The 14,689-nt window shown below is 39.7% G+C and overlaps 1 protein-coding gene across 4 annotated transcripts in view; it reads left to right on the top strand.

The window, feature by feature from the left end:
* The window catches only part of LOC140648117 (dual specificity calcium/calmodulin-dependent 3',5'-cyclic nucleotide phosphodiesterase 1C-like), a 276,580-nt gene that overhangs the window by 179,786 nt on the left and 82,105 nt on the right, over positions 1-14,689 (top strand). For all 4 annotated transcript variants that reach the window (XM_072853611.1, XM_072853608.1, XM_072853609.1 and 1 more), the window contains 3 exons: positions 6,812-6,925; positions 7,773-7,955; positions 10,060-10,126. In XM_072853611.1, coding sequence (XP_072709712.1) covers positions 7,870-7,955; positions 10,060-10,126 — 153 coding nt within the window. In that variant the 5' untranslated portion in view covers positions 6,812-6,925; positions 7,773-7,869. The remainder of the gene's footprint in view (positions 1-6,811; positions 6,926-7,772; positions 7,956-10,059; positions 10,127-14,689) is intronic.

Raw genomic sequence — 14,689 nt, 5'->3', positions numbered from 1 at the left:
ATGGATACTGTCATGGGGCATCTTACAGACCTTCTATGCGCTCGCTAGTTAGCTGGTCTGCACGTGCTCTCTAACTGATATGTCCTCAGAATATCAGATTTATTGAGTTCGTACATTATAGTGAGATAGCAGATGCACACCTATTTCTGTGTTGAAATTGGATAGAAATATAGTTCACTGCACAATGAACATCTGTTTCTCAAACTTATTCATTAATTTCCTACCAGTAATTATGGTGGTTTTCCAGAGAAGGGTAAGGAATGTAATGTAGATCAGAAGGCAGGGATTTGTCTTTCAGTTCAGCAGATGTTTGTCTTTCCAGCCTGTAGAAGCAACCTTTGTTCTTTGTCTGTGTGTAAACTGAAGCTGGCATTTATGCAATCAGGTCTATTTCTGATTATTATTTTGTTAATTTCTAAAGCTTGTGGTTGATTTTATTTATTTATTTTGATTTTTTTAAAAAAGCAATTTGAGCTGGATATCAAAAGAATGTTATCACAAATGAGTTGTCTTTGAAATAATTCTCTCGGGTTTTCATTACATAAGGGTAATTTGACTAACAAAAGCCACATAAACACAGACTGATAGGAGAAGGTGCCTCTTATTCATGCCCCCAGAGTCAGGGTGACAGGGATTTGCTGAAGCTGAAAGTGTTCCTCGCTAGTGTCTAATTGTAATGACGTTCTTTTTGTCTGCAGAAGACTCATGAAGGACCTTATTGTAGCTGGGATCAATCTCATTGTATGCCAGTTTTCGCTCGTGAACCTCTGTGATGAACAGGACTGTGAATAGTGTCCCGTTCTGAAGTTAATGCTGGCAATATTTTGGAAAAAAAAGTTTATCTAAGCATTAATCATGGCAAGATTATTTAGAAATGGTTTCTTATATGGATGTAGTAGCCTGCATTCTTATCCAATATGCAATTGCAACACCTTTTACAAGTATGATCACTTCCATTGAAAGTTGGTGACATTTGAGACTGAAGGAAATGCCTGAACAGCACAAAGTTACTTCACAAGAATAGGGAGAGGCTGTGAGAGCAAACCTGATTTCTTCCAGAATGTGTTACAGGATCCTTTATGTTTACAGGGAACCCCCAAACTGTTTGCTCATGGAGTGCAGTGTCAGAATTACAATTAATGCAATGGGATATTATCTGCTTAAGGAAACTTTGGTGTAAATTTTAAAAGTTGACTCCAAAGCTTTGGAAACCTGAGGAATAGCAAGAACAGATTCTCTCCTGGGATATGAAACCAGCATTCAGGATATGAAACCTGATGTTTTGCTGCTACATACACCTGTTTTTTTCAGGCGTTCATAAAATTTGGTTCTCTGTACAAAACTTTCTTGTACCATATGTTCTTGGTACATCAATAAAACCTGGTACATCAGTAAAATTCTCACAGAAGAGTTGAGAAGGGACATTTTCATGTATAGCTGTAGCTGTAGAATGATTTAGTGTTATGAAAAGGTTTTCTCTATTTGTGTGTATGAACTACATACATCTTTGAAAGGAAGTAAGAATGACACATCTTTTCTGGGGTTATTGCAGCATGAATCCAGTAATTCATTTTAGCTAGCTGTGTCACTATTAGCGAGAGTGGGAGAAGTTCTAATGTTGCTCAAATCTCTTAAAGTTTTTCAGAACATTTTCCTATTTTGTGGAAAGATAAATCAAAAGCCTTTTTTGGTGTGGTGTGGACCACATCTACCTTCCGCTCCTCCTCCTCCTCAGATAGGAGGCAGGAAACTTTGAATAATTTCTTCCAACACATATCTGTAGCAAACTTTTGAACTCACAACCCAGGCAAACAATCCACTCATGAGGATTTTCTGGTCTAGGGTACAAGTCCTTTCTCCCACTGAGCTGTTCTTTAGGACTGACCTATCAAAGATGATTCCCTCAGTCTATCACCTGAGCTCTGGGATATCCAATTTCAGTATGTGTTAAAAGGGACCAAGCAGCAATCACTTCAGCCCAGGGTTCCCCTCTCTGGTGAGGGCCGTCGCTACATGGACAGGGCTTAGTTTTGATAAGAAATTCCACTGCAGGCTTTCTTAATGAAACTTGTATCAGACTCAGCAGAGGCTTATGAATAGCTTTTGATCTCAAAGAATTAGTGAAAATTGATGAAAGAACATTGTCTCAAGAGAATACTTAACCAGCTCTAGCAGTGCTGTGTTCAATAGCTTGCCCTCTTTTCCCAGCTATAATAAAAAAATCTCTCTGCTTTCTACAAACCTCACCTGTCAGGTAGTAGGCTGTCATGGTTGAAACAACAGCTTCATTAATCAACTTCAGCTGTCAATATCAAACTGTTTAGACGTTAATATCAAGAGTAAAACAGGGATAAATATTCCATCCTTGGTAATCTGTAATGATATTAGAATTTTTTTTTTTTAATTTTTAATGTGCATTCAAAGTAGTTTTTTCCTCAGCTGGCCCAATGGTATGAGAATGATTCTTGGAGGAAAAGATTGAGTTGTACTGTTGAAAACGTGTGGTGAATCACAGTCATAAAACTTTGAAAATAAATGCAGAGACTAGCCATGCAGCTTTGCAGACTTTACACCAGTTGAAGGAATTTGCCCCAAGTATTCAAACAATATGTGTGCTTTGCATGTTAATTGAAGCTGACTGGTATCCAGACTGCGGTGGTGTTAATCTTCTCTGCAGTGATATGTAATGCTATTTTAAAAAAAAAATCGACAGCATAAAAGCAAGCCCGCTAGCTAAAGAGATAAATATTTGTACACAGATACTGTTTTATTTATAACAGAGAGGAGAATGCTTGGAGCAGTTACTCAGAAATTTTACGTTTCAAGAACATGCTGAAAACAGCTTCACTTTTTCCCGTTATTCAGTTTGGGTCTTTGAGCTGTGTAACTTTCATGGACTGAGTTCAGTTGTCCAGGTTCTAGTCATTTGCTTTCTATCTCCCTGAGTCTTATGATAGCTAATACTTTAGGGAAACATTAAAAAGAGCAGGAGCGGGGCTGTGGAACAGCATACGCTTTGGATAACCTCTCACCTTCACTGAGAACCCAACTCGCCTGCTGTACACAAATGTATTGCTCTGCTGAATTCAGTGGGATTATTTGCAGATACTCTCAGGGGTTTTTATGGTGGGTGCATACAGATATTTTCCTTGGAAGGCTAGTGCAGGAGGCCGTATTCTGGAATTGGCCCTTTTCCAAGATTTTACACCTACTTGAGCTCCCTGTGGGGTCAGAGGAAGTTAAAATGCATAGCATTGCTCAGGATTAGGCTTTTCCTTTGGGCAGTTAAGGGATTATTCCAGGGACTAAAATGTGAAATAACTGTGTGTAGAACAAAGGTTCACAGACTTTTTCCATAATATTAGGCACATGTTCCCAGAGAATTTGCAGACTGGAGGAATAGCTTCCCTTGGAAATCTCGTTAAGACAGGCATTAGCTGTATCTTAATATAATTAAACAACTAGGTTTAGAGCTAATATTGTGTGACCAACTAGCTCTTTGTAACTGCTGTGCTGATGACCGTAATCTGAGAAGGTTTTGGCTGACCTACAGCCTGGCTCACTTGTGGCATGTGCCATGGTCTTAAGACAGCTTAATATTAGAAATGGTTAACACCTCCCTTCTGGCCTGGGATCTCCTTATGCACAGGAATTGGCTGCTTCTCCTACAACTAGCTCCATGGGCTTCAGTGGAACTAGGTCTGGTAGATCTGTGCAAATTCTTAGTTCTGAACTTGAAAGGAAAAGGAGGAAAAAAACAATGAAAATTTAGGTTTTGATCAGTCTATAATGAACTTTTTAAAACAGAACAGAACAAAACAAGCTTTGGTTGAAAAAAGCATTTCGTTCATACAAAACAGATAGTTACAATAAAAGCAAAGTAAATGATGAACTGGCTTCCTTAAATTGATTGTGATAATTATATCAGTATGTTTCTTTTAGTCAATAGCCTGACAGACTCCGCATTTTCCTGTGAAACGGTACATGTGACTGAACCCTACTCACTTGCTGAAATGACCAGTCTATGGGGTAAAGATAGGAAGTCAGCATCTTGCCCTCTGCTTCCATTGCTTTAATACAAGCTCCTCAAAATAAAACATGTTAAAAGTTTGTGGTAATGTTTTTATTTCAGTAAAAATGGTTTGGTGAATTTGATTGAATTTTGGAATTACTTCAGCCGCCCTGAAACAGAATTTTTCAGCTAATAAATTTGCCTTGATGCCCTTCAGTGGGACAGCGTGGCCTTAACTTTATGATTGCATTTAGGACTATTTTTAAAAAATAGGGATACATGGAATGCATTAAAGACAAACTATCACCAGGCTCTTATTTGGTAAAGGTAACTGGCAGCAGCTGCTGTGACTCAATGAATCAGAAATAGTTGTAGATAATGGATGGTAAGACAAAGACAATGTAATTTTTTTTCACATGAGAGCAGCTGATCGTGTGACAAGGTTTTATTATAACAACTGTACTTCTGTTTTTCCAAATGATTGATGCACGCAGTACTCTGCATAATCTTCTTCGATGATGAATGTTGGTGCCATGAAGCAACCATTACTCACTGTGCTATTATTGAACATGAATTTTGAATGACTTGTGGCATAGAGCTGCCGGGTACTTAAATCAATGAAATAAAAGTCAGGAAGAGCCAAAGATAATGTTCCTCCTGCAATATTAACTCCTGTGGCTTGTGTACAAACAATGTTTCTGGTAAATAGTTAAGGGGTCACATCTCTGGATTCCCCATACACGGGATGAAGGAAGGGAGGAGGCATATGAACCAATGCTTACTGTTTGGACTTGACAGTTGTTTTGTTTTTTTATCTTCCTCCCCTCCTGCATTGGTAAGAAAAGCTGGGAATGAGTAGGAGGGATCAATGGTTTGGCTCTAGGGAGGAGGTGAATTCTTCTTCCACGTGTGCTGCCCAAGGCTGGAATCAACCTGAAAGGTGGGGGAGCACCTTTCCTAGCTCTGCTCATCAAACACAATGTATTGGTGCTCACACCTGCTGGTGCAGTTACACAGAAGAGTGGTATGGGAGCACTGAGCCATGTTTCTTCTTCCGTGGGGAGGAGGTTGCTCCATGGATTCCCCAAGCTGGGTTCCAGGACTGGAGGGAAACGTGCTGGCATAGTTGAATGCTTTCCACCTGGCTTACAGAGATGAGAAGAGTTGTGTTCAGTGTATTTGTACATCACTGTCCTTCCCATCTCCATTCTCACAGCAGGAATGAAATATTGAACAATACTTTTGGTTTTTGACTGCCGACAAGCAGATGAGTTAATCCTCCCGGAGATGGAGGGTCCACCTCTTGCTCAAGATTCTTTGTAAAGCTAAATATGTAGCTGTGTGTCAGCAGTACCACTGTCAGTAGGAGTGGCATTTACATGACCTAGCCAGAGGAACAATTGATATTTTTTATGATTTTTATTCTCCAGAGCCTCACTGTTCATGTGGGGAAAGGGGGGGAAGGAAACCCAGCTGGAAAGAGCTGTTGGTGCAGTGCACACAGGCAGACTGACTGCTCCTCAGTTCTGCCATGAAATACAGCCCCATGGAGACTTGATTTCTCCTGAAGGCACTGATGCCACAGGGCCATTGTGATAGCAAGGGAATACAGATACGCACTTCATGTACATGTCTACTGCAGGAGGTTGGGCTCCCACTAGGGTTAATAAAGTGAGAGCAGGCACCTATACTGGGCTCTAGCTCTGAATTACCTTGTGGAAAAGGTTATTTTTCTCCATGGACTATAGAAGAAGCTGAGGAAGAGTAGTGTCCTAAGTAGAAGATAAATTTTAGATGACACGACTACTCCTCTACATTTGTGCATCTTGAACAGGACAGATTAACAACTTGTGATTTCTGCTACACTGTTAAATGTATATTTGAATGTTTATTTAACTGCTGTTTAACAAGGATGAAGACATTCACAAAAATGTTTTAACACATCAAATCTTTATCCCATTGTCCTTTTAAAGGAATGATAATTTTTTCCTTCTAATTGTAAGCATGTATATTCTTGGATTGTTTAAAATATTTACATTTTACTCTTTACTTTTACATTTTCGTTTCCTCTTTCTTCCCTTGTTTGTTTTTCTAATTTGCCACAGGAAGTAGAGTGAAGGAGAGGAAAAGACAAAAGAAAATTGCACAAATATATTAATTGTCTTTGACACAGGAGACATTTTCGGCACAAATTTTTGTTTTCAGAAAGTCTGTTCCCCCCCAATAATAATAATAATAATAACCTGATAAAAATCTTCCATGAGTTCTGTTTAATATAGATGGGATAGTCTAAGGGTGGCCTCTTGATCTAATAAAAATCATAGCATTTTCTAACCTTGTATAGTATTTCTCCAATAGTATTTCTAAATATACTGTAATACAATTTTGCAGAAGTGTACACCAATCATAAATGGCTGACATTTGTCAACAGATACTACTCAAGAAGTTAATTCCTTTCTTATGGCTGGAATGAAATTGCCCTCTCTTAGCTGTTGTGCTACATTCCAAGTGATTTCTATTTTAACTTATTTCAGTATGAGTAGGAGACAGTCATAACTTGCTGACTTATTTGAGCCTAAATATAATGTGATGTTTGCCTGGCATCATTGTGACTGATCTTTGAAAAGTGATTTTTGTCGATTCCTTGTATTCAGCTTAAAGAACCTTGTAGACTTCCAAAAGTTTTCACCTGCCAATCATGCATGCTAGGTCTCATGCTGGATCCAGTTTTGAACTCATGCTCACTCTCAAACTTATTTCTCTTTGTACTAATCAGATTTCTGTTTTCCTTTTCTCTAGGTTGCGGTCTTTGGTAAAGCAGTTAGAGAGAGGGGAAGCTTCAGTTGTAGACCTAAAGAAGAATTTGGAATATGCTGCGACTGTTCTTGAGTCAGTATACATTGATGAAACTAGGTGAGTTAAATACAGACATCAGCACTCCTCTTATATCTAGTACCAACGACACAAAATTGTATTTTACACGTCAGCTGGGAAATTTGTTTTAGCCAAGATTTATTACTCACAGACAATATGTTTTTAATCATTAAAATATTGTAGTCTGCGTAGAGCAGATCTTCAATCCTTGGTCTAAAAGCTGCTTTAAGTTTCCTGGGGCAGGGGAGGACATCAAAAGCAATCATAAATTTAATATATATTCTCTTGGAAAAATGTTTTCATAATAGTTGTGTCCCACTTTTTCTGAAAGTTTCTAAATTCCTACTCCTCTATTCCTTTTGAATAGTGGTAAATCTTTTCACTTGTATCAAGTCTTTGAAATTAAAAAAATTTTTACTCCAGGTCATGATAGACTGGTAAGATGTTGCGAGGGAGTTCCCCGCTCTGTTACATGCCATTTCCCCAGTGCTAAATACACTTGTAGAGTCACCTCAGATGACCAGAATGGGAAAGGAGAGGACTGTATGATACTAATTGGAAAGTTAGACATGACCGTAAATGAGCTCTGAAAGGCAGAAAGGTCAGCAATATTGACGAGCTGAAGATGAAAAGTCAGTGGATGATTACATAGTTGTGCTTCAGAAGGCTGATACTTCTTGTTTGTCGGCCTAGTAGTGAGTTTCACAATCTGACATTTAACTATACAAGAGAATAAACAATCTGTTGAAGATGTTCCATTAGGGCTGATGAACCAGACTTTTAACAGCTGCTTTAATTAGAATATATGTGAGTTTCTTTTTTGTTAATAATGTTGCAGTGCTCTCCAAGGGAGTTTGTTTACCCATCTTTTTCCTCCCCCTTCTAGGCGTTTACTGGACACAGAAGATGAGCTCAGTGACATCCAGTCTGACTCTGTGCCCTCGGAGGTCCGGGACTGGTTGGCTTCTACCTTCACGCGGCAAATGGGGATGATGCTCAAAAGGACGGAGGAAAAACCCCGGTTCAGGAGTATTGTCCATGCAGTACAAGCTGGGATATTTGTGGAGAGGTAAAGGGGCATGTAATTACTTTGTTCTAGTAGCTGCCCAGGTACCGCAGATTGCACCTGTAGTATTGAATGAAGAATACTTTAATGTGCTTCTAATTATGTTTCTACACAGATCTGGATAGCACCTCAAAACCTGGGATTAAGTTATAGATTGCAACCTGAAACAGCACATACTGATCTGTTCTTAGCTTAATACAGATGTAATAGCACAGTTGGAATAATTTTGACAGAGAATATGCACCTCTGCATAGCCCTGGGTCAAGAGTGACAGCTTTTAAGATTCAGTCAGCCCAGAACCAAGCCCTCCCTTGCTGCTGTTTACCTCTGTGGTCTAGTATTTCTTATGAAGAACTGCTAAGAAACAGAGGAAAACCCTGTATCATAGTATTACTGGAATGAACTATAGACCAAGACTGATGTGAAAACTTTGGAGCTCAGGGAGGATTTCAAAAAGCCCATTGAGTCCTCTCAGCCTTCTCTGTTGTGGTTTGCATCAGAACCTACTGCTAAAACTGATTTCACTTTCTGAACACTTTAAAACATTTAGTCATTTCAATTTGGACTCACTTCCAATCTTACCTTTTCTTATCGAGTAACCACTCTTTGCTGACATTCTTCCTTCAAGCTAGAAGGAGGGCTGGTACATATGACTATCAGCAGACTTTAGGCAGCATGAAAGACAGCAGGTCCCAGGTCTCTAAAGCAAAACTCAAGTCAGGAATGGAAGAGCAGAGCACCTTTCACTGTTCATCAGAATCACAGTGACAGCCTACCAGCCCTCTGTGCAGGAGGTTGGGCATATCAAACAGTGGACCACAAGCCACACAGACACACAGAAGCCTCCTCCAGCATGTCTATAGACAATTTTTTTATTGTGTACCAAAGTTACTGAACACGTGTTAAGAGTTACAGCAAATTGTGATAAGACTAAACCTGTCATTTTTCCTTGGAACAGGTTTCTCCTAGGTTTGACAGGCTATTTGTGAATTAACCCTCACTTTCAGTGAGGGACTTGCTCAACAAGGAAGTAAATGAACTGCAGAGAGCTAGCTGCAGGAGGCTGTTTTCCAGCTGATTTGAATCACTGTGGCCCAAAGGGGGAAGTGTTCAGATATGATATGGCACCAGAGGAGGGCTGTGGCTCTCCTGAGCTAAGGGAGAGAGAGTCTGCCTGAATTGTCACTTAAGTGACAGCTACAGGGCTCCTGACTGGAGGGAGGAGGGGGTAGAAATTCTGTAATTTGGGGAATGGTGAATTTAATTCTCCAAAGGGGGCTGACTTTTTTCAGGCCTGAGTGCAGAACATGACAAAGAAAAAGGGAAGTGAAGGAAGACTTCACATGGGATCATTTCAGATGGGAGAAGAGAGCTTTCCATCATCTCCTTTTAGTCCTATGTTGCTTAAGTGCAAAAAAGGGTGACCTGCAGAAAGGCATGTTAGCTATGACAGTGTTTAAGCATTCACCAAGCCTGTTAAACACAGCGTGGCCTGACAACAAGTTTAAAATCTGGTACATACTTCAGTGCTTTGTTTAGTATGGTTGCAGATGTTGATTATTGCCTTACTCTTTCTCTCTTGCTCCCTCAAACATGCACACATGGCAAACACCCAAAAGATTTTATAACAATCTTAAAAAAATGCAGACAAAAGTAACAGCTGTACCGAACTGGAGTTGATTCATTGCAGACAACAAATGATTTCTGAAGCACATTCAGAATTAGCTTGCCTGTGGACCAGCCAAGGACTAAGGGAACTTAAAGAGCAGTATGGTCATCTGCAGTGGAAAATGGGGAACATCTTGTTTATTTGAGTACAGCCTTTCACTCTGAGGAAGACCTGATATTGGCAGATTCTCTGTGATGTCCTGCCAGGTAACCAAGCTATGACATACTGGGGAGAGTATAGTCTCAAGTTAGGCTATACAATAAGGTATAGAGAATCTTGTGCAAGTTAGGAACAAGAAGGAAAAAAAAAAGTCAAATTGCAGTTAGGGTTTCCTGGGCTAAATAAGGTCTCCTGTAATGCTCTGTTGCTTTATGGGTTCTGTTTGTTTGTTTTGTTTAATTCTATTTATGTGTTGCCTTATCTATTTTATCTTGGTAGAATGTACAGACGGACTTCCAATATGGTCGGTTTGAGCTACCCACCAGCTGTAATTGGAGTGCTAAAGGTAATCCCAATAAAAGGGGGGTGGGGGTGGGGGGGTGAAGTTCCGTACAAAGCATCAAGATAACACTGCAATATTTGACTTGGTAAGGAGGCCTTACTATTTGCCCTTTCCTTCTCTCTAACATTTAGTTTAGTTCACATACATTAATCATTTACTGGCCTAAGGGAATATCCTTTCAATAAAGGAAAGAATAGAGTTCAAGGCTCTGGCCATTTTCAGGTTGTGAAGGTTACAGCTCTGTTCTAGATTGCGGTGATTAAACTGAGGACTTAGTAACATGCTGGAATCAATCAAAACCTCCCACAGGAAAGAAAGAAAACACAGATGGAGAGAGGTGGAGAAGGAAAAGGATCAGTTGCTGTGAGAGAAGGGAATTTCTTGCATTGCTCAGCTTCAGGTCTTCAAGGTGACAATCAGTTTAGGAATAATGACCCTTTTATGAGTTTTGAGGTTTCAGAGGAAAACTGATCAGAGGTTTCAGAGGAAAACCTGATTTCAGAGGAAACTGATTTTTTTAGTCTGAAAAAATAAGGTTCAATCCACGGGACAATTGCAAGGTTCTTGACTTACGCAGGAATTATGAAGACTACCAACACAAGTCAGCAACCAACTGCCTGCAAAGCAGCTTTGCAGATTACATGTTGCATGTGGTTCAACCATGCCATGGAATGGTGAAAAAAATGTGATACAGTGGGGAAATACACAGGGACATTATGTCTAAAGCTCATGAAGCAATCCTTCTGCTCTACTCCGCACTGGAAAGACCTACAGTTAGGATACTGAATCCTTTTTGGTTTGGATAGTGCAACTCATCAAAAGATGTGAAGGAATTGCAGAAGGTCCATTGAATGTAAGAAGAATGATCAAACATGCTTTCATGTACAGAATCAAAGCATCCATCCACACCTTTTTCCAACTGCAGGTTGACAAGCGTTAGCTTCACTCCTGCAAATGGAATCTAAAGTCTTTGTTCTTTTAGAACTACGCCCCATAGCCAGCTTATGAGGGAAGATATCTATAATGGTACCTCTTCTCCTGAGTTTCTCAGCAGTAACAAGACAATCCAAGACCCATCAGCTACTCTCAACTGACAGAAGCCTTACAGAATCCCTCTCCTCTTTTATGTTTTTAAATTATTAAGGGTCATAAAGAGAACTGATCGTGCTAGAGTAAGTTAAAACACATCAACAACAACAAAGGCATTGACTAATTTTGGGTAAAATAATGCCCACTTGGCCACTGTACACTCTAGGATGTATTTTTTTCCAAAACTATTTTGGGAACATGTCTTTGCCTGGATGGCCTTGGGGTTGGTAGTGGATGTGGTTGAAATGGGAGTTACTTGTTTTGAAGAAGTCTTTGGTCTTTGAAATAATACTTCATTTTAAATTTCTCAGTCCCATCTCCTTAATGGGAAATGGTACATTTTGTTGCTTGCTTCAGTCCAGTAAAGACAAGTAAAAAAAACTTACAACTACCCAGTTGCTTGGTGTGCTCTGTAAAATGAGCTGATGGTTTGAGCGTGCAAAAGGAGTGTACTACACACATCTCTTCAGCTGTTCTGGATTGCCATAATCAACATTCCCCTCAGAGTCATGGTAATAAGGACAAGGATCGATATGACATGGAGTCAAAACTAGCTTATTTTTGAACTATGTGCTCTCCTTTGTGCTGCCATGGCCAACAGGACATCTGGACTGAGTAACCCAAAGCTGTGAAATCGGATACTGATTTTTCTACTGCAGTAGCCTGTTGCCTTTCTGCATGACATGGGCGTGATGATATAAGACCTATTGCCACAAAAGGGACAATTGGCCTTGTCTCTCATTTGAATAGTGGCCATACATACCATTCATACAGACATATTTGTTTGGATAAGTAAGTATGTTAATTTACCCAGTAACTTGTGGTGATCTGCTGTTCAGCCGTGTAGTGCTAGAGACAGAACTTCACATTAACAAGCTGCTGAAGTAATTACTTGCTTTAGAAGTGAATTTTTCAGCCTTTTCTGATGCCCGTGCTGTCATGGCAGTATTTTCTGGGCTAGCTAATATACAGGTAATGAACACAGAACCTGTAGTCACTTACAATGTCTGCAGTATAGACTTCTGCTTGTCTGTGGCTGCAAAACTGTCAAGTCTTCCAGTAATGTTGAGCAGAATAACATCTATCCCTGAATCTGCTTGTTGGCTTATAAAACAAATCAAGTCTCCGAGGTTAACGACAAACAGAAAGGCAGGAAACTGAGCATTTAGGAAGAACTGGTGTTTCACTTCATCTGTAGGTTCCCCCAAGCAGTGGAGCAATTACACCGCAGTGGGTATATGTGGCATTAGAGCAGCTTATGATACTTCAGCCGAGGCTACAGGACCAGTGACCTAGAGACATGTGTAGCACAGAAAGTTTCCCATCCCTTGCTTCTCCTGCTCTCCTTAGGGAGAAGAAACAGTTTTTCTCCTCCATCACAAGACATCCATGAAGTTCTGCCTCCCTTTAGATCTCTCCCCAATATAGGGGTCACTTCTGTGTTAAATTTTTTTTAAGGTCATAAAATCCACTAATTTTCAAAGTGTAACTGGTGTTGCTGCAAGCCTCTAAGCCATCTGTGACACTTCCATGCTTCTGTTAAGAGGATTTTTCCCCCTAGTTATTCAGGGTAAAATGCTGTCATTATTGTCAATGGAAAAACCTCTGTTGACTTGACAAGAGCAAGGATTTCTCCCTCAGTAAAATCTAAATAGCTCTACTGTGAAACTTATCGTCTATGTGGTTAACCATTATTTCATGCAAAAGAACAATTCTGATGTACTATTCTGCAATTTCACAATTTGGTAAATTTTATCAGCTACAAGAGCACAACATTAACTGCAGGAAAAATATATAAAGGAACAAACCCCTTTTATTTCTACAAGATAAGATTGCCTTACAGTGAATTAAATTTCAGCGTAGTTGAGACATTATTTTCAATGCCATAGGACCCAAAAGTAAATTATTATATACATGCAAGTGTTAAATTAATTTGCTTCATTGACTGAGATAAGTGATTACAAAATAAAAACACTCAAAAAACAGGAAAATACTTAAAATTGACTGAGTGGATGCTTTGGGCATTATTTTTCTTGCCCATTTTCTAAGTTTGTTCAAGGGCTTCAAAACATGTTTTCTTGGCAGAACTTTTTCCTCTCTTGGTTGTTTTTCCTCTCCAACGCCTACTGAAAGTGTTGAAAAGCTGCAATTTGTGATTGCTCTTCTGTGACTTGGGCCACAAATCATCTCTGGAGAAACTTGACCCTGCCTTCATTGTGTGGGCTCCACACAGCTTGTAAAATCAACAGTTTGGCAAGCAAGTGATTTATTGGGATAGGTGAAAGCAGAGATGAATCTTCAGCGTCCTTGATATTCACTCACTAATTAGCCTCTCCGTGGACTGTACTTCCATAAGAGGCATACTCAGCTCGGTGTAATCAACACTATGCAAATAGCAAGGTTGTCTGGATCAGCTCATGCTGGAGAGAGCCGGTACCAAAATATGTTGGTGTCGTTCAGAACGTAAGAAGTCCTGTAGTTATGCTGATGTGTGGGTGACTGACCATCAGATAGTTAAAGGTCACTGTCCTTTGCATTTGAGTTGAAGTCAGGTCCTTACCTAGAACATGACCATGACAACAAACAACGAAGGTGGACTGGGCTTTTAAGAGCTTACTAGATAACTGTAATTTAGCATTTTTAGTATTACTAAAAAAGATGGCAGGTTTTTAGATGGACTCTAATCCTTAACAGTACTCAATATTATGTCTAGCCAACCCCCATTTCTTGCACTGAGAGCAGCTGGGCACAGGCGTGTGTGAAATGTATTCATATTTCTTTCTTGGTGAAAGTGCCACAAGGAAATGGGAGGTAACCTGCAACAGAGTTTGAAAGTGGAGGGAAACTTCAATGTACAGATGTCAATCTTTAATATGTGGTTTAAGGAGAGTCATTTGGATAAATCCCTGTGGGAAGTACATCAAAGTTCTCAGGAGGCAAGAGAGATTGAGAGCTGGTCCTGTGCCAGATGCAGCTGCGTGGTTGATCTGTATATCATACTTGTAGCTATAACTCCTTCCGCACCGTTCCTCTTCATTGCTAGGAGGAGGAGAGAAAGGTTCTTAGGGTTTCAGGAACATCCAATTCTGAGATCAAGGAGCTTTATGTTGCTAGATAATGAGTGCTGTCAGCTCCTATGGCCTTCCCTAGGAGTTGAGATTTAAACTCAACCTTCTGCAAGAAGGTTTATACCTTATACTTTAGCTTTATGAGCTGGGAAGTGAACTTTCCCTCCTCATTCTCTTGACTGACCACCCTATAGCATTAATATATCATTTACAGATGACTGGGACTCTCCCAACTGGAATTAGATATTTACTCTTCTGTTATAAAGGTTGTTTTTTATATCATTGTTAGCACTTAATGTAACATTACTGTGATTTTCTCCTGCTCTGTAGTTTTCTGAAAGCCCCAGTGGACTCACTTATCTTTAAAAAAAAATAAGGAAAATTAGGGTCATGCTGTCTTTGGGCAATT

This window comes from Ciconia boyciana, chromosome 2 (genome assembly GCF_034638445.1).
Source record: "Ciconia boyciana chromosome 2, ASM3463844v1, whole genome shotgun sequence".
NCBI classification, from domain to species: Eukaryota; Metazoa; Chordata; class Aves; order Ciconiiformes; family Ciconiidae; genus Ciconia; species Ciconia boyciana.
Note: the sequence above shows the minus strand (reverse complement) of the source record. Positions and strands in the feature narration are given on the sequence as shown.